Below are 27158 nucleotides of genomic sequence, written 5' to 3'. Positions count from 1 at the left end.
GTGTAGTTCCGGCTGGCCCGCGAGGGCGGAGCTCTGCGCAGGCGCAAGTGCAGACGTTGGGGAAGTTGCTTTGAGGCGGTGGTTGCTGGACCCAGGCGTCTCAAGGGGAAAGGGGCTCGGCGGAAAGAAGAAGGGCGGTGTCGGAGGCTGAGGCAGGTAGGTCTCGGCGGGACGCGACCACGCGCCGAAGGCCCAATGCCCCGGCGGCCCCCCCACCCCCAGCTTCCGTTAGAGGAGGGAGGAGGGCGTGACCCGACGGCTTAACACAAAGTAACCTCTCCAGCCGCCGGGGGCTCCCCCGGTGCATCCTGGGCTTTAACCTCTGGAAGGGAATTGGGGATGGGCCCTTAATGCGTAGAGACCTCCCATCCCCCCCCAACACCCCCGCACCAGGGCAGCTTGGCACCGTTTCTGCAGCTCAGGGTCGTCCCCTTTTGGGGTCACAGACCCCCGACAGTCTGGTGAAGCCTGTGGCCCTTGTTATGTGCATCAAATACAATATGGAGGGCTGCGAAGGAAGCCAATTATATGGAAACGTCTATAAAACTACTTTTTACAAAAACCCGGCAAGTTTGTACAGAGTCGCTCCAGTGTTGTCTCCCCATTAGACTGAGCTGTTTGAGAGCAGGGAATGTTTTCGCTTTTTTCCCTTTCCTCAGCCCTGAGCCCGGGGCCTGGCAATCCAGTCCAATCCAGTCACCATCTGTTAAGCACCTCCTGCCTACCTTGCACTATGCTAAACTCAGAGATTGCAAAAGAAAAAGAAAATCACCCTCTGCCTCCAGGGCACTTCCATTCTAATAGAGGGAAAACTGCCTTGGAGGGGAAGGCCGAGGTGAGGAGGGCAAAACTAGGGCAAAGGCCTGGAGGCGGGGGATAGAATGCTAGTAGAGGACCAAAGAGAGTGAGGAGGGGAGAAATGTGTAAATAGAGTGGAAAGATGATTGGGAAGGGGTGGGGAGGGAGGGGAGTATCAGTTTGTGAAGAGCTTCTATGTCACACAGAAGAGTTTCTATTTGGTTCTAGAAGTAATAGGAAGCCAGTGAGTTATACTGGATGGGAAATGACATGATTAGACTTCAATTTCAACATTTGGAGAATGGATTGGAATAGGGAAAGACTAGAGGCAAAGAAACCAATTAGAAGGTAGTAATCCAAGTTTGAGTGAGTGGAAAAAAGGAAATGTTACAGATGCTATAGAGACAGAAAATAGTGCATTTTTAATGAGATTGGCCAAGCATTTTACCTGAATTATCTCATTTGACTCTTACAACATCCCCATTTTGCAGATGGGTAAACTGAGGCTTAGAGCTGAAATGACTTGCCCATAGTCACACAGCTTGTAAGTGTCAGAGGCTAGATTTGAACTTGGGTCTTCTTGACTCCCAGCTTCAGCACTATCCATCGTGCCTTTCCTCATCCCCATTTTTTTTTTTTTTGGAGACAGCCTCTAATTCAGTTTGTTTTTTCATTCCCAGAGTGACCATTTGAAAGATCACACTACCTAAAACAGTGCCTTGCAAATAGGAATGGATGGTACTTATTTATTTGAAAATGTCCTTTGTTAGGAATAGCAAAGTGAGGCACAGAGAGATGATAAGAGTTGGCCAAAGGGTCACAGGTAAACTAGAACAGAATTCAGCTCCAGATCCAGAGCTCCTTGTGTTGTCCTTCCCTCCCTTGCTGACACTCCTGCATCTGGAGTCACTTACTATGGGTTTATACTCTGGCTCTGCTGCTTAATACTTGTGTATTTTCTAAGAGGTCACCAGACCTCTTGTGGTCTTCGTTTTCCCAGGTGGGGGTTGTCTTCAGGCTCAGAGGTTTGAATTTTCTGTGTAATGCAGATCTCTGGAGCACTCATCCTCCCCAGCTGTTGCCCCATGCAGGAGAATGTGTAAACTTCCACAGATTTGACCTCAAGTGACTGTTGGGAATTTATGATTCTAGCCCTATCTGTTCCTTTGTTTGGTTTTCATGGAAACAGGTGCCCTGTAGGGGATTTCATACTTCACTGGGGATGCAAAACAGCCTTAGAGACAACCAGTGAAACTGTAATCAGCCTTTACCATAGTGAAGGTACAGCAGGTGTCTTCAACATAGACCCTCCTGGGCATGATCTGCCTTGGAAATGTTTCTCCTGTGAGTGAAATAAGGTATAAACTCCTATTGGCAGCTTGAGATGCTTATAATTCTCTTGTAATTCTTACAGTTGTCCTTTGTTTTAGTGAATTGCAGAACATATATTTTGATCTTTGGAAGAGACTTCACAGGCATCTAGTTCAGTGCATTCCTTAAAGAACCGATAGGTGATCTTCAGCCTTAAGACCTCCTGTGGCCTTCTAGGTCCTCAGGTGTGGCCTTTTGACTGAATCAGCCTGGAAGCCACAAGCTCCCCCACACCACAAGCATCCTAACTATACTATATCTGACAAGTGGCCATCCAGCCTGTGCCTGAAGACCTCCAAAAAGGAGCCCCACCTGTTATCAAGGCAGTTCTCACGGTGTGAAAGCTTTCCCCGACATGGGGTCTCATTTGCCCCTTTTCCATGTTGCCCCTGGAGGCTGACAAAGCAAGTATGATGCCCCCTCCCCAAGGCTTCAGATGCTTGGAAAGACAAGCACGTGCCCCCTGAGTCTTCTCTTCTTTGGGCCCCAAATCCCAGTTTCCGTCACCTGATGATATGACTTCAGATAGGGTCCGACCAGGGCAGAAATAGAGCAGACCCATCGCTTCTTTATTCCTAGAAACTTGGCCTCTGAATGAGGCCCAAAACCACACTTGCTTTTTGGCTGCCCTTTAGAGTAGATGCTATCATGCTGTGGCTACATGCTTCATATATGTTGTATATACGTGTGTATACACAGATGAAGTCAGTTATTTATATAAAATACCTATTCAGAGAGTTTTCCTCTTCCATGCATATATGAATGACCTAATCAAGGAGGTCACTTCTTCCCCTAGTGTAGATGGCAGCCCACCCATGCTTTTCCAGCCTGGGGAATTGGCAGTGCAGTATGGCCCGAAGTCTGAGAACCTGGGTTCAAATCTCACTTTCAGCAGTTACTGCCTGGGAGACTTGGAGAAAGCCACATGGCCCCCCCCACCCCCTACCCCAGGCTTCTTTCCTCTGAGGTCACTTCCAGCTCTAGCTCTGTAAGCTCAGACCCTCCCTTAGAGGGTCTTTTACTGTGGGGTGGATATGGGTGTGGTCTTGTCTTCCTTTCACCACTCCCTCCTTCCCAATTTTTCCCTTTCCATGGTGTTTTTAGGGATCTCCAATTTGAGACTGGGATGTCCCATGATTTCCAGCTTCATAGCATCACCAGGAGAACTTTGACATCACAAAGATGTGTCTTAGTGTCTGATAACAGGTTAGGGTGTGTGGTACTTTCTGTTCTGTCCAGCTGCCTCTCTTCCCATTTTGGCTTTGTTCTCATGCACAAAGTGAACATGGGAAAATGACAGCACCTTGTACAATGCCTTGCATCGATCATTTTTTTAGTTATGTCCTACTCTCTGTGACCCCATTTGGGGAAATATTGGAGTAGTTTGCCATTTTCATCTCTACCTCATTTTACAGATGAGGAGACTGAGGCAAACAGGATGAAGTGACTTGTCCAGGGTCCCAGAGTTAATAAGTGTAGGAGGCCAGATTTGAACTCAGGTCTTCCTGACTCCAGGCCCAGCATTCTGTCCATTGCACCACCTAGCTGCCTTGGAAATGGTACTTAATAATAAATATTTGTTTATTTGAAAAGGATTTACATTTATTAAAAAATAATTCTTCCAAGAATGGGGGTGCCTATCTACTTTACCCTGACACTGTGACCTGTCTTCCAACCCTAGTTCTATTTGCCACAAAAAACAGTTTTCCCTATTTTCCACATGCTAATGTTTGAAAACAGGAGGTGTTAATGAAGGTTGCCTGCAGGACTGCAACCTACACTGAAGAGAACATGCTTTATTAAATTGATCTTCTTACCTCTGCTTTCCACATTGTAGCTTAGCCTGCTTAGGATTGCTGGACGTCCCTGGCTTCCTGCTGTTGTTATTTGTCCTTCGTTCTCAAAGAGGGCCATGACATCAGGGAGGTGATGCCATGTCGTGCAAGTGGATTGGATTTCAGTGAGGGAGGGCTGTGCAAAGTCACCAACTTTCTCTTCTGGAGCCATCTGGGCAACACAGCTTACTCTTTCTTTGCCTTCCCTTCCCTTTCCTTGTCTGTCCACATAGGGTATGATACCCTTACCTGCAGGCACTCTGCCCAAAGGAATGTAAATTTTGATCCTTGAAACCTCTGGAGACATTTTGGGATTTACAGGCTAGATTATTTTTCTTAAGAACCATGCCTTAAACGCGAATCACTCTGGCTCTCCTTGATTGGCCCACAATAGATCTGAGGCCAAGCACCACTTGGTCATTGTTTGGCTCTGATTGGCTCACAATGAATGTAAATAGTAACTGTTTCTGTTTTGGCAGGAAACTTTGAGGATCTTCCCCTCCCAGATTAATTTTTTTCTTTTTTGGACTAGGTAAAGAGGCTATTCTCTGCCAAATTTCTTACCTAGCCTTAAGTTGCCCCAGTCAGAGACCTGGGAAACATTTTGGCTTAAAAAAGCAAGGTCCCCCACTGCATCCAGGGCCATCTTTGGTCATCCTGATCTATCTCTTGCTTTCCAGATGAGCTGATAATGTGTGAGATAGGATATAGTAAGATAATTGAAGGGAGACAGCAAGATATAATAGAGTCAAGGCTGGCCTTTGGATCAGGAAGCCTGGGATTCTGATCTTTCCTCTGACACACACATGTACACATAAGCTTTTGTGGCTTTGGGCAGCTCACTTGATCTTGCAGGCCCCCAGCAACTCATTAAGATTATTCATTCCCCACAAGTTACAGAGCTCCCGACACTGATTGAGGCATGGTTCAGACCCCCCAAAGACATTTTAGATGAATGGTCCCCAGACATTCTTGGCCACATTCCTGTGAAAATAAAACAAATTTGAGCACACCCCCCAAATACATGTATGTTTGCAAGTATTTACATTCACTACTACTATGATACTAATAATTATTTACATTATTAAACTTGCACAAACAATAGACATTTAAAAAGGATGAAGTAAAGATGACATACCGTTTGATCCAAGAGTCAGTAGTGAACTGTCGTTTGATTGGATAAAGGAGTGACTCACACACTAGTATTGTCAATTTGGGAGGTCCGTTAAGGAGAACCAAGTTCAAGGGTCAGGAGAAGAAGCTATTGCAGTAGCCTAGGGTGAGGGGCTATGTCAGTGGAGAGAAGAGGGTAGATGCAAGGTGTGGGAGGTAGAATGAATAGGACGTGGCACCTGATTGGATCTGTGAGGGGAGGACAAAGGAGCTGACTGGAAGGATGGTGGCCTCCTGATCAGAGGTAGGAGTTGGGAAGAGGGTGGTTTCTGAAGGAAAGATAATATACTGAGACTGTTGGTGCAGAATGCTTACATCCTTGCTTATCTACGTAGCTCACTCTGATCCAGCAAAAACAAAAAGGAAGGGATGGTCCAGCTCGCCCCCATGTGGGCATCTGCCTCAGCCATAGGATAATCTTGGGGGACAGTGTGAGCATGTTGTTGGGGGTAGGACTGGGCAGGAGGAGGAACATGGTTGGCTCAGCTGCTGCTGCAGATTATACCTGACCTGAGGAGCCTGTGCCAGGCTCAGGAGGGGAAAAGTTGGGAGGAGACAGCCACTGGGAAGGAGTGGAATAGGGGGACAGTAGGGAAGGGCAAGATGGAATTGTATTAAAGATAGTAGATTGGTTAGTGCTAGAAGGTGATGGGAGACTTGTCATCCTCTGCCTGGTTACCCTGTGGAGTGACGCCATTGCCTCCTGGGGGTACCAGCCCTCTCTATTGGAGACCACCCTTGTAGATGATAAAGTGGGTTTGCTTTTTATCGCAGGGTTAAACACAGTAGCCCCAGCTGCTGCCTAGGGCTTTGTTCCCTACAGAAGAAGACCAATTCTTCACTGGGCCTGGATTTTGTGAGTACTTTCTGGTACACGGAAGCATAGCCTGATGTTCATCCTAGCAGAACTGAAGGAGAATCGACAATTCGCTTGGATCTGAGGACCCAGAAGCTTGATCTTCAGGAGCAGCAAGCTTCCTTGCAGCCCAGAAGAGTTAGCAAATCTGAGTCACCAACACCATTGCATCTTTCAAAGATTCTAAAGGCGAGTTGAGGCCCCCAAAGATGGCTGGATGGGAATCTTGAAGTTACCAGCTGCCTTTTGATTTCTTTTGAGTCCTGTTTCTTTAGCCTCTTCCTGCGTGACCAATGAAAAGATGGAGGTCTTGATTTTTCAACTGTTACCTGTGGCTTCTTGATTTCTGGCCTTGCCAGAAATTTTGTACTGAGCCAAGTTGTACTGAGTTCTCAAGGCTTTCCTAAAGGAATACTATTGAGACATGAATGAAGGAGCTTGCTGTCCCCCTAATGGGGAAGAGAGAAAAGATGGACAGGTAAGTGCTCTTACCTGGGCCCAGAGTATTAGAGAATATTGTTTTTGATGTAAATGGAAGATAAAACATCCATTGCCCAAAGGGGAATTTCAGAATATATGGTGAAAGATTTATAGTCTGCTGACTCTAATTCATCACATTTAAACCCTCCTTCCATCCAGGACACTATTCTATTTGAGGAACTGTTTACATCCAAGTGCAACTTGTCAGATGTGGTGGGGATCTAATTTGTGTAGATTGCTTGCTAAGCATTGGGGGAGAAATAATATTTAAGTAAGACATAATCCTTGCCCTTCTGGAGTTTAAAGTCTAGTTTTCTATTCCTACAGCCCTCCTGTTTGGGTGAGAAACCTGAAACTTGGGAAATAACCTTTTTTTTAAGCCATTTTGGGTATCCTCTGTTGTTTCTGCTGTTGCGTCTCTATTAAACACCTTGCTTAGTCTGTCTTGATGACTCTTAGATTCTCTGGTATCTCTTTGAGTGAGACCAAGTATCTTATTTAGCCCTACTTTAAAATATTCTGTTACTGATGATAAGAAATGTTGAGGCCCCCTGAAGTTGTTTTTTTGAGTTGTCATAATTTCCAGAAAAATTGGACCCAGGGAGTTCAGGAGGCCTTGAACGTGTCAAGGACGAAGGCCCCCCCAGCTGCCATAATTTGTTGTTTGCATCCCAAACTGGACTCCCTGTCTGTACTTGGGAGTGAAGGCAGGCTCCAGTCTGTCTGCGCTAGCTTTGCAGATAAGGAGACCCTCCTATTTTCATGGTCTAGCAGTTCCCCAGGGAAAAGGATGTATCTTTTGCCTTCACCTGGCTCTTCGCCTTCAAGAAGGGTTTTGTCTTTTTCTCTCCTTTTCCCTCCCATGCCACACCCCTTCAAGTAGAGATTCTGATATCTCCTCCTTCCTTTGTCCTGCTGATGTAAATGTGCAGACTTCTGTATGGATTGTGAACTCTTTGGGACCCACACACCAGTTCATTTCTCTTGAAATAAACCTAGTTTTCATGTAAGTTCCACAAAGTCCTGATTGTCTGTTGCCAGTGGTTACAGTAGCCAGTCCTTGGATAAAGCTGTTTCTGTGTTGCTTTAGTATTTTTATTCGTTCAACTTCTCTGTAGCAAGATAGGTGAGTTACTCTGAGGAATCCTGGGTAGGTCTTCCTAGTCTTGATGTCTTTAAACTATATAGAAGAGAAAAAGGATTTATAAAATGAGGCCTCGAAAAATATAGAACCTACAGAGAATTATTCGTAATGAGTTTCCTCATCTATAAAATGAGGGAGTTGAACCAGATAACCTTTGAAGTTCCTTCTAGCTCCACATCTATGAAATTATTATTGAACATGTGTTGAGAGCACATTGTGTCCAGAAACCAAGAGACAAGGAGAGCAAAAGATGCCCCTGCTTACAAGGACTTAGAGAAAGCTAATGTGGCCTTAAATGCTTGTGTAATTTTACAGTGACCAGGATGAGGGAAGGAATAGTTGTCATGTGCTGTGAGCTGCTCAGGCTGTGAGGGAGTGTCATGTTCAGTCCCAGATGCCTTGCTTTAGGAAGGACATGGACAGGCTGGAGCATGTCCAGATAGTGAGAGAACATGTGACTATGCGTGTGGACACTTGTTGAAGGAACTAGGGATGTTTGATCTAAAAAAGAGAAGACTTGGGAGCGGGGGAGCAGGGCACAGAGGTGAGGCCAGACATCATTGCTGTTTTCAAACATTTAAAAGGCCATAAAGGGGAAGAGGAAGTAACCTAATTTTTCTTGGTCCTGGAGGATAGCACTAGGGACAGGAGGGGAAAGTTACCCAGGCAGATTTCAGCTGAATAGAAGGAAAACCTTCCTACCAGAATTCTCTAAAGAGAATGGGCTGCTTCAAAGAGAGTGAGCTTCTTGTCCCCACAGATCTTTAGACTGGACAGTGAGTCAGGATTAGTTAATGCGCAAGCACTGTGCTAAGCTCTAGGAATACAAAAAGAGGTAAAAGATAGCCCCTGCCCTCCGGGAGCTCACAGGCAGAGAACACACAAACAAGCCAAGTAATGAATAAATAGGAAATAACAGAGAGAAGGCAAAAAAACTAAGGGGGCTAGGAAGGACTTTGTGTAGAAGGGGAGATTTTACTTGGGACATCAGGGAAGCTAGTAGGCAGAGATAAGGAGGGAGAGCATTCCAGCCAGATAAAATGCCTGCAGTCAGGAGATGGAGAGTCTTGTTTGTGGAAAAGCAAGGGATCCAAGCATCATGGTGGCCAAGTGTATGTGTTGGGGAGTGAGGTGTAAGAAAGACTGGACAATGGGGTAGGGCTGAGGAGAGGTTATAAGTGACTTCAAATGCCAGAGTTTTTGTATTTGATCCTAGAGGCAATAGGAAGCCATTGCAGTTTATTGAGTGGGGGTGAGGGTGATATGATCAGATTTGCACTTTAGAAATTAACTTTGGTGCCTTTTTGGAGCATGGGCAGGAATAGGGAGACACTTGAGGCTGGCAGACTGACCAGCAAGCTATTACAGTGGTCCAGGCATGGGGGAATAAGGGCCTATATGAGAGAAGTGGCAACGTCAAAGGAGGGAAGGGGGCATATTCAAGAGAGATGGTGCGAAGGTGAAGTTGGCAGATTAGATATGGGGGGTGAGAGATAGTGAGGAGTCAAGGATAATGCCTAGGTTGGAAGCCTGAGAAACTGGGACAATGGTGTTACCTTCAAAAGAAATAGGGAAGGTGGGGGGTGGGGGTGATAGGGGAATAGGTTTAGGAGGAAAGATAATGAGTTGTGTTTTGGACATCCAGTTTGAGATGTATGAAAGGCAATTAGAGATGAGGCTAGATTGGAAATTAGCAGAGAGTTTCAGGCAGGATCGGTAGATTTGAGAATCATCAGTATAGAGCTGGTAATTAAATCCATGGGAACTGAGGAGAGTCCCAAGGGAAGTAGTATAGAGAGAGAAGAGAAGAGGGCCCAGGACAGAACCCTGAGGGACACCTGTGCTTAGAGGGAATGAGCTGTAGGAAGATCAGAAGGAGATAGAGAAAGAGCAGTCAGAGAGGTAGGAGGAGAACCAAGAGAGTGCAGTGACCTGAAGAGAAAGTAAGTGAGCTGGGGATCTGAGTGGGCAGCCAGGGTGTTTGAGGAAGAGTCTGCATGGATGCCAAAGTCCCCTAGTGTGAGCGAAGGAGAACAATTGTGAACCATGTACCCAGCCTATTGAGGAGGCTTATAGATAGCAGTTACATCAGTTCTTGTTCACATTCTGTATTTGGGTATTTGCCTACTTACTAAACTTTATTTGTAACTTACAGTATTTTCACCATCATTTATGGACACGTGCAGAGTGATGAAACACTTGAGTTGTTTAGCCTGTGTCTGGTTGAGGTCGAATGAAGTGATGCTCTGCCATCTTGTTGCAGCTCTATAAATAAGTGTCCTTTTTGTGGTTTGTTTAGTGTTATGTTGTTCCACATTTTTTTTTGCTAGTGATTTTGTCATTTAAAATGACCCCCAAACATAGTGCTTTAGTGCTGCCTAGTGTTTCAAAGTGAAGAAGGCTGGGAAGTACCTTATGAAGAAAGTACGTGTGTTAGACATGAATTATAGTGCTGTTGGACCTGAGTTCAATGTTAACAGTATGGTACAACCAGAAAAAGGAAAAGGAAATCTACCAATCTGTCCATGCAGTTGCACTGGAAAGTGCTTCAGTAAGTAGGCTCACAGGAACCTAACCCTGTATTTCCTCCAGGAGCAATGGTTTTGTATTTGCCTATTCATTGTTCACCATGACTTTCTTGAACATAGCCGCCATGAATGACAAGAATCATCTATACTGGGATTTTGATTATAGAGATGAGCAGCATGGGGTGGAGAGGCAGGGAAGGAAGGGGAGGGTGAGGGGAGAACCTGGAAGTGGCAGTGGTGAGCAACGAGCCTTGACCAGCAAGCTGAGGGGAATGAGTGAAGGGATGGCCGGTGCTGGAGAGTGGCCAGACAGACTGTATCTTTGGGGAAAGCCAGATTTCAGTGACAGCTAGAAGGAGTGGAAGAGGAACAGATTGAGGATGAAAGGAAGTTTATTGCCTATAGAACAGGCATTCCAGAGGGCACTGTGATAGGTGGGTGGTTTTGATTGGAATTTTTCAGGGAGGATTGAAGGGGATGGGAATGAGGAATCAAGTGATGGGGGATGGGCAGTGGGGTTTGGATGATGACCCTCAGGACATTCAGAATGATTGGGACATTCAGTGTAGGGTATGCTGGGTGAGAGAGTGTTCATCATTGAATGGAGGCCACTGCCTGTTAGGTATGTTATACAGGGAATTACTACTCAAGGATGGTTTGGATTAGCTGATCTCCTATATATTTTCCAAATTGAGAGCCTGGGATTCTTCAAACAGTCCAATTGGGCAAGCAAGATAACGTGTAACCAGTTGCCAGTTGTGTAGTGCAGACTTTCAAGAGTTCAAAGTGTGTAGAGGGGTAGTATGGGGAGGGTTCTTGGTAGTGAGGGTTCCTAGTAGCATCAGACCTTGAAGGAGGCTTGTTTGGAGGGAAGTGTTTGGGATATGGAAGACATCCCTGTAGTTGGGGGCCCCTGCTCAAGGCTCAGCTCTTTGTGGACCCCTGGCTTATTTGTAAAGTGAAGGAGTAGGATGTGAGGCCAGTCAGTAGTTTTCTCTTCCCTTTTTTTTCTTTTTTTTTTTAAATTACCTTCTCAGAAGTTAATCCATTTTAAGAACCATTGGAATCAAGATGCATTGAGACACTTATAGGAATTAAACTTTTAAATCATTTAAATTAGGGATCATATCTGGGAGGTGGATATGTGCCTAGTAAATTGATTCCTCTCCTTATTTCCTTTAGGTTATGAAGACTTCTCTTGAGTCCTTTCTACAAATTGATGAACAAGGCAGCTTCCTTCCAGCCATCAGATGTGTACCTGTATGTATCTCTCAGTGTGTGCCCGTTCTGACCTTTTGAAATGCCCATAGATCAGTCATTCAGCAAGTATTTTTATATACATATATGTTCTCTAGCTCTCCGTACTGCTACATCATCACTTGTGATTATTATATAGGCTTTGAAGTTCCAGTTAGCCTTATTTCAGGATTTGGACTTCTGTCCCAAAAATCAAGGGGCACTTTGGAAAAAATTTATTAATTTCCTTTCATTTTTAACATTTACCGTCTCTGCTTTAGATAGGGAAGCAAAGTCCCCACCTTATAGATAACAACTTGCAGATATTTTCATTAAGGTATGGCCACACCCCCAGTTTGCAACCCTGGGGTAACTATGGGTTAAGGGAAAGAACCTTGACCCTAAAGTGAGTTGGCCTGTGTTCAGATCCTGAATCTTATGCTGACTGTGTGATTAGGAGGAAGTTACATAGTCTTTCTAAACTTCAGTTTGTGTGTCTGGCAAATGAGAATAAGGCTTGCCCTTCCCCCGCCTCCCATAAGGTTCTTGTGAGGAAGGCACCCTGTCAGCCTCCAAGTGTTCCATAAATGTGAAGTATTAGAACACTAGTTAAGATGCTTGTCTTGGCATGTTTTCTCAAGAAGCAGAGACCACAAAAGGAGGAAGGGCCAGTTCATTTAAATAAGGCTTCATCTGGAATGATGTGAGATTGATGTTTCTCAGTCTGGCTGTAAAGCCTGGGATTAGGGTGGTCATCATTGTAGTTTAAGCTCAGTACAGGAAAAGAAAAAACACCAGGGCTCCTCCGAGCTCGCAGTTTTCTGGTAATTTCATATTTTCTTACCTTTCCTCCTGAGGCCCCAGGATTTAATCAGTTACAGGACTTGAAAACCTGATGGCAACAGAGCATTTTAATGAGCAGAGCTTCCTAGAGGTATCATTGGGGAAAGTTATGTTTGAGCTCTCCTGATACTAACGTCTCTGGCTCCTGCAGATCTCTGCCCTGAAGTACCAGCCAGTCCTCCAGGCTCTGACCAAGGAAGATGGTGGATTGGAGCCAGCCGGTGAGCCTTCTTGGTAACCCCCAGACAAACTTTGAACTTTGAGTCTCTGTCAGTGTAAGGATAGCCTGACTCGGGCCTCCAAAGATCTGTTCTTGGTTCTTTTTGCTTCTTTTGTGCTCCCTTTCAGAGAATTCCTGCTTGACTTTGTGATTATGAGCACTGGGCTCACACATCAGAAGACCCAGACTCTGCTTCCAGCGCTGCTGCTGATTTCTTAGGTTATATTGAGCAAGTTATTTAATCTTTGTTTCTGTTTCTTGGTCTCTGAAGTCATAAAAATAATATCTGCCTTACCTAGCTTGAAGATTGTTGTGTGGAGCAGTTAGAATATCCCTGAAAGCATTTTGAAAAAAAGCAAGCGTCAATTGTTATTCTCAGTTCTTTTCCTACTTTACCGGGTTGTTTTCTCAGTCATCTTCCCTGGACCTCAATTTCCTTTGCTGTAAAAGAGGAAGAATATTTACCTTTTTATCTTCTGGAGAGAGAGAGGAGGATCGGAGAGAGCAGATTACAGAGTGCTGAGAGAAAAAGACCGACCCCAGGGTTGGACTTAAAATGCCAGACTGACATTTCAGGTTGGGATCTTCTTTATTCTGGCCAGTCTACCATGACACCAAGTCAAACTATTCAAGAGCAGCCCCTCTCCCTTGTCCTGAGAGCTTAGAATGAGGACCCTTTCTCTTCCAAGTCTCCAGGATCAGCCACGGCCCCAGAGGAGTCTGAATCCTAACATCTCTCCACACTTTCTAACTGGTGCTCGTTCCTGCCCCAGAGACCAGTGCAAAGGAATTTTGAGAAGCCTATAAAAACAAAATGTGATGGAATTTGTGGAATCACAGAATTTCAAAGGTGGAGAGCTTCTCAATGGCCATCTAGTCTAAGCCATATCTGAAAGTGAAGCATCTCTACGACACATTCAGCTTTTCTTGACAGCCTCCCATCAAAGAGTATCCATAGCTTTCCATGGCTGCCCATTCCATCTTCTAGAGCTCCAGTTGTTAGGAGATTTTCTGGACATTAAGCCTACATTGGCTTCTTTGCAACTTTCACACGTTGCTCCTCACTTCTGCGATCTGGAAAACAAGTTGAATCCCTCTCATGAGACAGCTCTCAAAGTACTAGAAGATAGTTATCACATCTTCCTTTCCCTTAGCAGGTCTTTTTCTGTAGGCTAAACATCCTCAATTTCTTTATCTGGTATAAATTTACAGTCTTTCTCATTATCATCCCTTAGACATGCTTCACCTTATCTCTGTGCTTCTTAGGGGATGGGATTGGGAAAGAGGGAATTGGGGTTATGTGACTTGTCCTGGGTCACACATCTAGTAAGTGTCTAAAGCTGGGTTTGAATTCAGCTCCTCCTGACTCCAGGGCCTGTGCTCCATCCAGTCAGCCATCTAGCTTCCCCTCTCTCTGTCCTTAAATCATGTCCAGAACAGATCACACCACTTTGGAGGCAGACTAAGATACAGCCCAAGGTGGCATTCGCTTTCTTGACTGCTCTGTCACTCTGTTGACTCTCAGGGATCTTGTAGTCCCCTAAACTCTCAGATGTTTTGCAGACAGACTGCTATCTAGTCATCAATTCCCATCTTTTATTTGTAAAGTTGAGTTTTCAAATCTCTTTATCCTTATATCTTTTTTGGTTCAACCCAATATTTTTTTTTTGAAGCTTCAGAGAAATTTACTTTTTTTTTATTATTTTTTAATGTTTAACAATCACTGCCATACAATTGAGATTTTATTCCCCCCACACCTACCCCCACTACCCCCCTCCCTCCCCACGACTGCATACAATTCTGTATAGGTTCTACATATACTTTCCTATTGAGTATATTTTCACTATAGTCATGCTATGTAGTCAGACTAAAATAAATGGAAGAAATCATATAACAAATCAAAACATGACACACAAAAACATACACATACACAAACATGATCTGCTACATTTTGCGAATGACTTCCATATTTCTTTCTCTGAGTGTGGAAGGCATTTTGCCTTGAGAACCACCATTGGGATTTTTTTTTTTTTATAAGAAGTTCTTGCATTATTACAAAATTCCAAGTCTACCAGAAAAAACTCTCGCACACTGTGGTCGTTGCTGTGCACAAAGTTCTCCTGGTTCTGCTCCTTTCATCAACCCAATATTTTGACTTGTCAAGTTCTTTTCAAATCCTGACACCATCAAATATGTTAGCTCTCCCTCCCAATTTTGTCACCTGCAGCTTATTTATTTATTGAGGAGACTGATGAAATCATTCCAGTGCAGAGGCAGTTACAGATCCCTGGGACAGTTCACTAAAGATCTGGATTACATTAATACATTAAACCATTAATGCCTGAGTCAGCCATCACTAGTTCTGAATCTGCTTTACTGTTGTGTAGGTGACATCTCTATCTTGTTGGCATGAAAGAATTTATCAAGTGCTACTTTGTTAAGATCTAGGTAAATTATGTATAGCATACTCCTACACCCTCTCTTAGTAACGCTTTCCAAGAGAAAATGAGGTTAGTCTGACATGACATGTTTTTGATGCAGCCATGTTAGCTCTTTGTCATTACTGCTTCCTCTTCAAGATGTTCACTAACTATCCCTTTTGTTACATATGCTGGCATTTTCCCAGAAAATTAAAGATAAAGTTCATTGGCCTAGAGTTGGCAGACTCCATTCTCTTTTTAAAAATTTGGGATGTTTACCTTCTGTATTGCTATTTTCTTTCCTCCACAATCTTTCTTTTTAAAAATATTTTTGGTAGCTTTTGCTTCTTTTTCCCCAACATCGTTATCATTTTCTAGTAACCCCATTTCCACCCTAGAACCCTCCTTTGTGGCAAAGAGAAGCCCTCACGAGACAGCATTTGCAGCCCACCGGGTCTCTTGTTCAGTGTCTTTGTAAGTGTGCCTCATCATCAGTCATCTGGAAGCAAGATTTTCATTCCATCTCATCTACACAAAAACTGGCAACTGTACTTCCTAGGGATTGAATGTTTAGGCATTTCCCACCGTATTCACTGCTGCTCTCTACTGTGTCAGGGCTAACACGCTGTGACTTCCAACATTTCTCTTTGCTTTTCTTGGTGGGTCAGGATGGAGGCTAGTCCTACCCCCCGGTGTCTCTGACAACAGTGGAGAAAGAATGCTGAGTTCTCCAGTCACTGTAGGCAGGAATGTGTGAGTGTATCTCCAGACTTTGAAGAGCAGGGGTCCAAAGGTTCCTGTCATTCACTCATTACCAGGAAAAAAAAGTCAGTTGTGGTTCAGTCCTCTCCTCTGGACACATGAGGGAAATAGTTGTTTTAGCCTGCATCAGACCATCGTTGTGGGGAGGGATTCTTGAGCTAGATCTTGATCTAGATCTAGCCTTGAGCTAGATCGTGACTTTCTTCCACAGACATGGCTGAGGAAGAAGCAGAATTCCTGCCTACACAAATTCTTGTCTAATTCAGTGATAGGGAAAGTCAGCTCAACATTCGGACCCCAAGCTAGTGGTATAAAGTATCGTTGTTATCGTTACTTGTCCTTCATTCTCATTGAGGACAATGACGTTGGCAATGCAATGCCATGCCTTGCAAGTGGATTGGACTACAGTGCAGGTGGGCTATACGAAGTCACCAGCCTCTCTTGTTCCTCTGCAACCATCCAGGTCCACTGGCCAGGTATAGATCAGGATTACCTGAGATGGTCCCGGATGCAGTGGGAAGGTGCGAATTAAAGAAGTCCTTGGAGTCCCCTAGAGTCCTTCCTCTTTTTAAAATACAGCGATAGCAATGACGTAACTCACCAGTTTAGATCTACAGGTTTGTCCTAATCATCGATAGGTCTCCTTTTCTCATGGTTGCAGGTGATAGTATGGAGGTGCTCAGAGCCCAGGAGGAATGGGAGGCAGTGGAAAATATTCAGCCAGGGGCAGGTAAGTGAAGGGACTGCGTCCCTGTGTGCTTTAACTTCTGGGTAGCCAGCCTCTGCAGAAGCTAGCTGTTACAGGAGGCACTGGGATGGGGAGCCAAGACTACTTCCATCTTTTCATCTTTCCTCGACAACTTGGTGACTCAGAACAGAGGTTCCCAAGATTTGGACTTCGAGGGATCTGTGTATCCATATGCCAACGAGGCACTGGTGGTTCTGATTTATTCTGTGTCAGTAAAGATGCTGCACAAAATTGTTCCTCAGATTCAGAAAGGTTGGAAGTCACCAACTTCAAACAAACCCTCTTCCTGAGTCTCAATCTCCACACCTGTCCAAAGGGGAGAATAAATAATCTTGGATTCCTGCCTCAGGGTTGTGAGGATGAGTTAGTGAATGAGCAACTTTGGCCTTCTCCTGGTGTGCCTCTAGGAAGTACCGTAGGCAACCCTTTGAAGGTCTGGGATGTGGGAGGGGAAGCCAGGGACCAAGGGCTTTCCAGGGGAGAGAGCAGCCCCAGACCTGCCCTGTAGGTGCTAGAATCCACCTTGAAAGGGATAATAACATAAGTAAGTCCTTATCAGCTAAGACTTACTTGTCAGCTAACAGCTTGCTTAGCTGAAATTAATAGGATGGAGGTGGGGGGGGAGGGGGGACACCCGAGACAAATTTCTCCCTTCTTTGGGTCCCTCTTCCCTGGCCTAAGGTCTGAGCTGCACAGTAAGTCAGATGAAGACATTGGGGTCCCTACGTCTGGTAACTAGGCTGAGGGCACCTGCATGTTTTCAGTCCTCTGGGGTTTTTCCACATGGGTCATTGATTAGAGGTCGAGTGGATAAGACTGGGTTGTGAGTCAGGACCACATGTAGCTGTACAAATGTGCTTTGAGACAGGATGTGCACTTCAAAGTCAGATCTTCTTTGTATGCAGGTGGCTGGGAGAGCCCAGACAGGCCCAGGCAGCTGATTTCCTTCAATGAGGCCCTCCAACACTTCCAGACAGCTGACCTCTCCATTTTCAGGGTATGACCATAATGGGTTTAAGACTGAAGCAAACCAGCTTCCCTTCAGGCTCCATGCTTACATCACAGGACCAGGAGAAGGCAGCCAAACAGGATGAAGGGCATCCTGTGTATAGCTGCCACAGAATTGGCCTGTGGACCCAGGATGAAGAAGAACTCAACCAAGTCATTATTATATAATCTGTGGGGATGGGGAAAAATCAAGAAGCATCAGCTGAGGCTCCCAGGAGTCTCCTGACTGACCAGGGACCGCCTTCAGAGTGACGAGGATTTCAGAAATCCTTGTCTCGTCATGAAGGGAGTCTTTGAGAACAGGAGGAGGGCCAGTGGTAGCAGTTGTGAAAGGGTGGCATTCTCAGGCCAAGGAAGGCTGTTCCCTGGATACATTTGACCCTGGCATTTCTTAGCTTAGAAAGTACGTCCTTGTGATGTGGTTCCTGTGGTTAGTTCTCCCAGCAAGGCTCTAACTGCAGCAGCATTGGGCCAGATTCCTGATTCCTTACTTACACCCCCAGGACTGGTTCTTAACTTGGGGTCCAGTAGTTTTTTTGTTTGTTTAATAAATGTAATTATATTTTAGTAAAACTGGTTTCATTTGTAATTGTTATGTATTTCATGCATTTGAAAACATGATTGTGAGATAGGGTCCATAGGTTTCACCAGATTGCCATAAAGGTCCATGGCAAAAAAGTTCATGCTACAAAACCTGGTCATTCTTGTCTACCTAGAAAGGAGAGAAACCCATGGAGCAAACTAGCAGGAAAGCATATCTTAACACACATCTGGCCATGTGGGCTATTTTCTACAGATACTTATTAGCAGCCGTAGTACAGTATCAAGAGTCAAGGTAGTTATTCCCATTTCCAGGAAAGTCCAGAGAGAGTACCAAATGCACAGTGGTGCATGGCAGTCCAAGCTGGAGGCAGCAGGTTTTGGCTGCAAAGTGCTTAGGGATTAGTTGGGTTCACACCCCAAGGTACAGCAAGGACCTTCGAGGTCCTTTCCAGTTCTCTGGCCCAGGATCCAGTCTTGTGGGGGGGGGGGTCTGGGGACCCCACTGAGCCCCTGCTTGCTGGTAAATGGACTTGATTGCATCTGGAGTGTCTTCCAGCCCATTCCTTCTTTCATTTCCTCAGAAGAAAGTCCAGTCAGCAGTTCCCCGAAGACGGCTCTCTGTTTTCTTTCGCTGCATTTTTGGGCTTCCCCAGCTGTGCGATGGCCTTCAGGAGGAACGGGACTTAATCCTGGCCATCGCCCAGTGTAAGTGACTACTCTGTAGAGCCAGGCCCAAGTATGGCTTAACTGTCATCTCCAGTGTGGTAGAAAGGGATCTGTTCTCTGCTCCACATTGCCTCCCTTATATTCCTGTGAAAATGGGGGTGGGAGTGGGAGAGGGTTCCTGATCTCCACCTTGTCTCCTGTTAGGTGTAAGCATTGGAAGCCTTTTCAGGTAGTTAGGAAGGTGGGCCGCTGCTGGAGGTTTGGGAGGAAAATGGGCTTTGAGCTGACTCTGGCCTGGCTTCAGATTGGGGATGTCTCAGCTTACAGCCTTAGAGCTTTTCTCCTCCTTGGGGAGCTGTCATGGGGGAAGTGTGCAGGATGGAAAGAGGACTTCCGTGTTTCATGACCTAGGTGGCCTAGATAATGAAGATCCTGTGCATGGCCGTGTCCTTCAGACCATCTATAAGAAGCTCACGGGTTCCAGATTTGACTGTGCCCTCTATGGAACCCACTGGGAGGAACTGGGCTTTCAAGGTGAGAGGAGCTGAAAGGGTGCTTGTTTCCTACTCCACACCCAGCTGTGGGCATGAAGTGGCCAAGCCCACGCAGAGGCACAGCCAGAGAGGATTGAATGGGGCTTGGTGAGGTGAGGGGGTGGGATTGATCTCTGGGAATGCAGTAGTGACTGTGGGGCCTGGAGGGCAGCCATCATGTGACCCTCTGAGTCAAGGTATGGGTGGAGGCTAATGAGACTGTTTTGTTTCTTTTAACTGGTAAATTGAAAGAACTTGTACTAGACTTTGGACCTTTCTTTTGATTCCAAGTAGGAACACACAAAAACCATCTGCCCATTTTGTCTTGGTCTGTAAAAGTAGGGGAGCTGCTCCCAGAAAGTTGGGGTAACCAGATTTGACCCAGTATTTGCTGCACCGTGCCAGTTACCTTGTTAGAACCATGCAAGATAATTTGTCAAGGAATGACACTCAGGAACAGGGTTCTCCATCCCAGGAGTCCTCAGGCAACCTGCTAGGGGAGGTATAGGGGGATCATTGGGTTCCTGAGTCTTGCTACCCCCAGGTAAGACCCATCTTCCAGCTTCCTACTGCACTGGTCACTCTCCACTTCTCCAGTACTTTTATGTTACAGGTTCAAACCCAGCCACAGACCTTCGAGGGGCAGGCTTCCTGGCCCTCATGCATCTGCTCTACCTTGTGATGGACTCAAAGACCCTTCTGCTAGCCCATGAAATTTTCCGACTTTCCCAGCACCACATTCAGGTATGGCTGACCTGGGTATCTGTGGATTTCCTCCCATACCCTAACTGGCACTGCGACTAGTTCTGGGCCAAGTGAGGGTTGAGGGAGGTTCACAGCAGGCCACAGGCCTTCACTGTAACCCCAGACAGGGGCATCCCATGGGCCTGAATTAATGTTCTGTAGTAGAATTCCTGTCCTTTCTTCTTCTCAGTCCTTTGTATGAATCTTTATTCTCTGACTTGAATCGGGGGGAAGTAAGAATTTTATGTAAAGTAAAAGCATTATCCGAAATCACGCACAATATATCCAGGAGCAGTGTCTGAGAGCCTGCAAGCCCCCATTATTCAGTGGGGTAATCAGGGACTTCTTATGCTATCATAGTCCAGCCTCAGACTTGGTGAGCCCAGGTGAGTCACTGCCCCACTCAGGGACCCAAATGTCTTCAGTTCATAAGGCATAGTGCTAGGCATCTTTGTTAAGAGTCTAGCTCCTTTTGCCTCTGAGATAAAATAGAGCCCCTTGGAGGCATTAAAATCCCTCTTCTCTGACTCCAGCTGTCCTCCTTCACTCTCTCTACCTCTTAGAATCCCTGGTTGACTTCAGAGGTCAGTTAAAGTGCATGAAGCCTTCCTGATTTCCCCCAGCGATGGTCTTCTTCCTCCACCTGCCCCCCAGCCCATCTCCAGTTCTGCTAATCTATGTCTGACCACAGGTTCCACATGGCTCCAGAGGAGTGAGGCTGGTGACTTTGCACTGCCCTTCCTCACTTAAATCAATTCACTTGCAAGTGATGGCATCAGCTTCCTGAGGTCACGGTCCTCTTCAAGAACAAAGGTCAAACAACAAACCCACCCTCCAATTCCTTTATATTCACTCTTATATTTTTTGTGTTTCCATCCTTGTGGGGCATGTTTTCTCCCCAATAGACTAGAAATCCTTGAGGTGAGGGAATGCTCTGTCCTTATCTTTGGATCCCCAGTGCCTAGCACATGGGGCACAATGCTTTAGTGCTCGATTGATCGGTTCAGAGACAACGTGAATGTTTATGTGATTTGAAGGAGCATTTAGAACCCTCTAGAAGGGAAGGACAGAAAAAGAAGGATTTCATTTTGTCAGAAACCCAGGGATTTAGCTCATTTGATTCCAAAGACATTCTCTACTGTAAAAAGCAAAGTATGTTTTTATTTCCATGAATAATTCTTCCTGCATTCCCATTTATGTATTCTAAATAAAGATAATCATTGGTAAGTTAGTTTACTTCACCTGCAAATTGAATGGGAAACCATTTTGAAAGCACATTTCCGGCTGTCTCAGCTTTAGTACTTTTTTCTCTTACTGTTTCTATCTGAGGCTTCAAGGGAAACCACATCTAATTCACCTGCTGCTGGTGTTTTCACCATGACACTGAGTCTAAAGGTAGAGGCCTGGAGTTCAAATGCTGCTTTTATTTTTTCCCTTCTTTATGTCATCTTGGGCATCATTTTTCTTCTCTGGGCCTCGGTGTCTACACGTCTACATCTATAAAATGAAGAGGTTGGATTAAATTCTCTGTCAGCCTATGACCCTGTTTCCTGCTGTGTGCATTGTTAGTTCCAGCATCCAGGGCAGAAGTGAAAATGCCCTGCTGGTCCTTACACAACTGTTTGCTCCCCCACATTGACCTTATTAGCACTGCTTCATATTGCAATCCCCAGTTCAGAAAAGGACAAGACCAGAATGACTTGTCTTCATGCCTGTGTCGCCCTGGAAGAAAACTCTGGGCTGGTTTCTGAAAAAGCTTGGTCTCCTAAGAAAAAAACTCTTACTCCTTGTATGTCAAATCCAGCCTGCTTTGTCCTCAGTGTCAACTGGGTGTGAACAGAATGATTCCATGGTATCTAGATAGTCTGTGTTCAGTGAGGCTGCCTCATAGGCCTTGAGACAGAGACAGGAGCTCACTGATACTGCTGCACACAGACGAGATGGTACTTCTGTCTTCACCAAAGGGGTCTGGGGAAGGAGGACCACTTAATTTTCTATATCCAGGATTAGGGACTATTTCAGAGAAGGGTTTCACTACATTTCCCTAGAACCAGCCCAGCCAGACCTTCATCAATCCAGTTCTGTTTCTAAAAAAACAAAAACTAGGTAGCATTTTTTTTTATCTGCCTACTACCATATGATTTAATTTTAGCTTGTTTCTACAGGATTCAGGGGGGCTGTGTTCTTTCTCTAATATTTACTAACATTCTGTATGAGGCAGGAAGATGGAGAAGCAGCCTGTTGTGGTAGAAAGGACACTGATCTGATGGTCCACATGCCTGGTTTTTAAACCCAGTTCTACTATTAATTAGCTGTGTGACCATTACCCAGTCACTTCAACCCTGTGGGCTTTTATTTCTTCATTTGCAAAATGAAAGAGGTGGATGAGGTGATTTTTTAAAATCATTTTACACCCTAAAAAGTCTCTTCTATGATTCCTTAGACAAATGAAATTTTTCTGCATGATCAACCGTTGAGTGTTTTGGAAGGATGGATTCAGTCTCTCACTTCTTCCAAAGTGCTGCCTAAGGGATCAGACATAGGTTTGGGGCACCCAGCCTAAGGGATGACCCCAGGATCTCCTCTGGACTTGACTAAAGGAGCTTGAAAGATCACTTTGTCCTCAAAGGCCCTGGCCCTGAGAGCTTCACCTCCAGCTCCTTTAGGCCCACTCTTTGGAGCAGAGTGTCTGGTTCAGTTGGTCTTGAAAAGTAGGCTGCCACTATCACATAATAAAGTTCTTCAGGGCAGAATAATTTTGCCTTTAAATTGGTTTTGCTCTTAAATTTTAAAAACTTGCTCCAAATTAATTTTTGTTCTTTAAAATGTATCTTATGATAAATACCTTAAATTTGAATGGGACCATACAACCTTAGATGTGTCGTCACATACTGTCTCATTAGATCCTTACAACAACCCTGTGAATGAGATAGGTAAGGTAAATATCCCATTTCACAGGTGAGGAAACAGGCTTAGAAACTTGACATGAATTGCCCGAGATCATAGTCAATAAACAATGTTAGGTTAGAAGCTAGACCTCCTGACACCTGGCCCAATATGCCATGGTATCCATTTGGCCGCCTTGGTATTTTGCTGAACCATATGCTTGTGACATATGAAAAGGAATTTAATCTGTTCTTAAGGGTTAGTGGTAACAGATAGTGCTAACCATAAGGAAAAGTGCTGCCTTGTCACCTTTCTATCTTCTCTGCCAACCCTTGGGTGGAGGGACTACTTCACAGTGAAATAGCCAGAGACCAAGTGTGGAAAAGAGATAATCTAAAGCCGTGAGCCACGTCTTCAGAGTCTGTGGCTGAGTATTTGGGGATCGACTCTTCCAGTGCCCCCTCACCTTTAGGGGCATGGTGTGATATGCAGGGAGAGGCTGGATATTGGGTTCAGATTCCACCCCAACAAGGTGGAGCTCATGGAGGTGGTGGTGGGATGATGGCCTCAGAGGGATTTTAGAAGGTGGAAGTTGGGGAAAAGGCAGCACAGAGCTAGCTCAGCCCCTGACTTGGTGTCGTTTCTGTTCCAGCACTTTCCCTTCTGTCTGATGTCGATAAACATTACTCGAATAGTGATCCAGGCCCTTCGGGAAGAGTGTCTCTCCAAGTGAGTCCCCAGGCTGCTCTCATGGAAAATTAGCTGACTTGAGGCTTGGCAAGAGCACCCCTTATCCCCCTCCAGTGCTGGTCCTTAACTAGTCACAGGCATATAGTCTGTGGTAAAATCCATGCTTGCCACTCTACATGAGTAAGTCCACTTTAGGCACTCTGGGCTTTGCTGCAGAAAGTAAGTGGCATTAGCCCATGCCAGGCATAATCTGGGAAACATCAGAAAATGGCCTGTGTTTGTGGCTATTTTGATCAATGAACAGTAGGTGAGACGTAGACATGGAAGGAACAACAGCGGTTCTGGAGCTTTTCCCTCGTGTCAGTAGGTAAGATGAGAATGGCTTGCTGAGCTTTTAAAAGTCAGTTACTTCTGTTTTCCTTCACTACCTTGTAGAGAATGTAATCGCCAGCACACTGTGATCCCTGTAGTGAACAACCTGTATGCAGCTGCCTTCCTCCACCTTGCTTACATCTGGAGGACGCAACAGAAAACCATTTTAGACTCCAGCTTTGTTCTTAAAGGTATGTTCCAGACCAGGTGGAGCCTCTTTCTCCAAGAGAACCTTAGATTCCTCAAGACCAATTCCTACAGCTCTAGGATCTGTAAGATGTCTGGTTCTTCTCCGCCTTGCCGTTTTCTTACACTGACTCCCCAGTTCTGTATCAGACTTCCTGTATGACTGATGTGTGTCTTAGACCTGCTTTCTTTTCCCACTGTTTTTCACTCTTCTTCACTGTCTATACTCCACCTTTCTAGCTTCTCTTAGACCCAAACATGCCCCAGTACTGCTTTCATGCCTAGTTCTAGATTTGGTACCTTTGAAAGGCCCTTTCTGCTGCCTTCTCTTAAAGTTCCCTTATTTGGAGCACCCAGAGCTTCTGGAGGCCACGAATATTTCCCAGAGCTATTACCTTCAGGGTCCTGGGCTTTCTAGCTATATGGACCAGCTGAAAGATTTATCTTAGTTCACAGAACTGTCAGATTGATCCCTTTGTCTGGATTGGATAAAAGAATCAATCTACCCTTATCCATTCCAGAGCTAGAAGTACTGGCCAAAAAGAATCCGAAGCAACTGCTCAGAAGCCTGGACACCTACTTGACCAAAGGGACCAAAGGGCTGTTTCCAATGGGCTTGTCAGGAGCACATAATGTTTCTGGATCACACGGCACCCACCCCAAAAACCTCAACTTCACAGGAGTATGCGACCTACAGCTAGACACAACGGAGGGCGTGCTGGCTGTTTGACTCCAGAAGCCCCAAGATTTCGATGCCAGAGCTTGAAGATCCTGGAGAAGGCCATGTGGGCCATCACTGGGAATAGCTTGGTTAGGCCTGGTCAGCCCTTTTGTTTATTAGAGAGGTGTAGCTTTTAGAGAATCCTGGCCTGGAGACAGGCCTGCCCAATAACTCCCAGGCTGTGGGTAAGTGTCCTTGGGTCAGATCCATGGGATGCACAGGCATCCAAACTTAGAAACGACCCCACTTTGTGCAGACCATTTTCCAAGGTTTACATACCCATTCTGAGTAGCAAAGTCCTTGCTTAGAACCACAGGGCTCCTGCTTCGAAATTCAGCCAAGATCAGTGAGCTTTTGTAAGCTTTTGCTTTGCAGAACATTTGTTGAGGGATGGGTAGAATTGAGGTAAGAGACACGAACACATGATAAAGAACAAACCTATAGAAGACTCATTCCTACACATAAGCACTTTCCAGGCTCAACGTGTCTTGTTGACTAGGAACAAAAATAGTTTGAATCTGAAGAGAAGTAGGCTAGGAGAAGAAAAGGGAGTGCTAGCAGCAACCCCAGGATCAGATCTGGGGGAGGCTTGCCTTGGGTCACCTTCTGCCCCTCTGTGTGGACCAAGTGGCTCCTCCAGACTGGACGCCCTGTGACCCTGTGCACTACCCTTTGAGGTTCGGTCGTGTTCAGAGACAGGGCTAAAGACAGCCTGGCAGGGGAAGGACCAGCATTCACACGAGCAGTTTTCAAATAAAAAAAATATTGTCAAAGTTTTAGGATCTCCGTTAATTTTCTAAGTATAGTGAGAGGCAGTAGCAGCACAGAAGGGGGGTGCTCAGTACTGAGGGAGCTGTTGTGTACATTGCCAGTAGGTTACAGGGTACATTGCTCTTTGTAGCTGTGGTCTGTAGGGGTCTTGGGTGAAAGAAGAGTTTGCCTTTTGCCCTGGTCAAACATGAATTATTCAATCGTATGGAACCCAGTTAGCTGTCCACAAATTGGAAGGCCCCAGAAACACCCTCACTTAAAGCAGGGGAGCCAGGATCTGTGCAGGAGAAAATGGAAACCTTGGCTCTCCTGCAGAAAGGGTTAAGAATGACTCTTTCATGTTGTCTTCTGCCTGACTTTTCCTCCAGTTACCACTGAGCCTACTTGGCTCCTTCCTGACAACTTGTGCTTGGGCATGCAGAGCTGTGGGTTCACAACCAGGAGAGGATTGGCTGGGTCAGCCTCACCCTAGCTTGGCCTTAGGTTTCCCCTTGTCCTTGCCATCTCCTTGAGTCCCTGGGGCCTCTACTCCTTCAGACCATAAGCCTCCCCCTCAATTCCCATGTTACCAAACTCTGGCACTTAAAAACTGTCATGATACCCTCTTTGCCTTTCAAACAGGAACTTTAGTCCACCGTTGAATTTGCTTCAGAGTGATGTGAGCCAGTTTTGAGAACTAGTTTCTTGTTTGTCTCCTCTAATTCCCAATGGCTGGACCCTTACCAGACCAGCTAGAACAACAGAAGGTTTACTCAGAAGTACAGGGATTGGAGAACTTGGGGAAAAATGATATTTGATACTTAATTTTAAGGGCTGTATGTATGCGGTTTTTGCTTTGCCTCTAAAAAGCCATGTGCTGTGTATAGAGACTGTGATCTGTTTCCATGGGGCCCCACTCACTTCCTGAAATGTTCTGGATCATCATGGCCCCCTCCCATCCATCCACCCTTCCACCCTTCCCACAGAGAGGTCAGAGAGGAAGACCCTGGATGGCAGGCAGGGCTCTTTTGTATCTGTCTCCTTAGTGCTTGGCATATTGAGAGCACTTAATAAATGCTTGTTCATTTATTCACATTGGTGATGAGTCTGGAGTAACAGTGAGTGGTGCCTGAGGTCACCTCATATTTACATGCAGGTCAAACAGTAACAGTTCTCAGGTTACAGAAAGATCCACCTACTTGATATGAATCTTCCAGATGCTGGACTCGAGCTCTGTGGCTAAGCCTCCAGCTAAATACATCAGCCCAGAGAAGGCAGTGTGGCCTGGCGTAATTCAAGTGAAAAGGTGGCCCTACTGAATGTAGCATTTTTCTGTTTCATGTGACCCTTGGGCTCTATTGCTGCCTATTCCAGGGGTGCCATCCTCACCCCCACTTCTCTCTGTCATGCTGTATACAGCAGACATTCTATTAACATATTTGAGATGCGGAATCCTAAAGCTAAGGGCAATCTTGGAGACCACCTCGTCCATCCCTTTCATTTTAGAGATGAAGGAAATGGAGAGAAGTTGAAGCTTCTCACAATTTCTCAGCTAGTTAGAGGCTAGGCCAAAACTGGAACCTGTGTCTTTGTGATGACTCCTTCATCCAGCTTTCTCTTCCCAGAATACTTAGAGCATGTGACT

General features: G+C 45.4%; 1 protein-coding gene across 2 annotated transcripts; it reads left to right on the top strand.

The window, feature by feature from the left end:
- The first annotated feature begins 54 nt into the window (after positions 1 to 54).
- On the top strand, positions 55 to 26606 carry ELMOD3 (ELMO domain containing 3). 2 transcript variants are annotated; one of them, XM_072637003.1, is made up of 12 exons: positions 55 to 156; positions 5952 to 6511; positions 11368 to 11445; positions 12416 to 12485; positions 16328 to 16396; positions 17320 to 17411; positions 18550 to 18670; positions 19043 to 19165; positions 19778 to 19908; positions 23447 to 23523; positions 23920 to 24047; positions 24564 to 26606. In XM_072637003.1, the coding sequence occupies exons 2-12, from the start codon at positions 6458 to 6460 to the stop codon at positions 24770 to 24772; spliced, it is 1152 nt and encodes a 383-aa protein (XP_072493104.1). In that variant the 5' UTR covers positions 55 to 156; positions 5952 to 6457; the 3' UTR covers positions 24773 to 26606. The 2 variants fall into 2 exon arrangements, with proteins under 2 accessions (XP_072493104.1, XP_072493102.1); XM_072637001.1 differs by having other exon boundaries at positions 18547 to 18670.
- The last annotated feature ends 552 nt before the right edge of the window (positions 26607 to 27158 follow it).

This window comes from Notamacropus eugenii, chromosome 1, assembly GCF_028372415.1.
Source record: "Notamacropus eugenii isolate mMacEug1 chromosome 1, mMacEug1.pri_v2, whole genome shotgun sequence".
NCBI classification, from domain to species: Eukaryota; Metazoa; Chordata; class Mammalia; order Diprotodontia; family Macropodidae; genus Notamacropus; species Notamacropus eugenii.
This window is presented reverse-complemented; position numbering and strand designations above follow the sequence as displayed.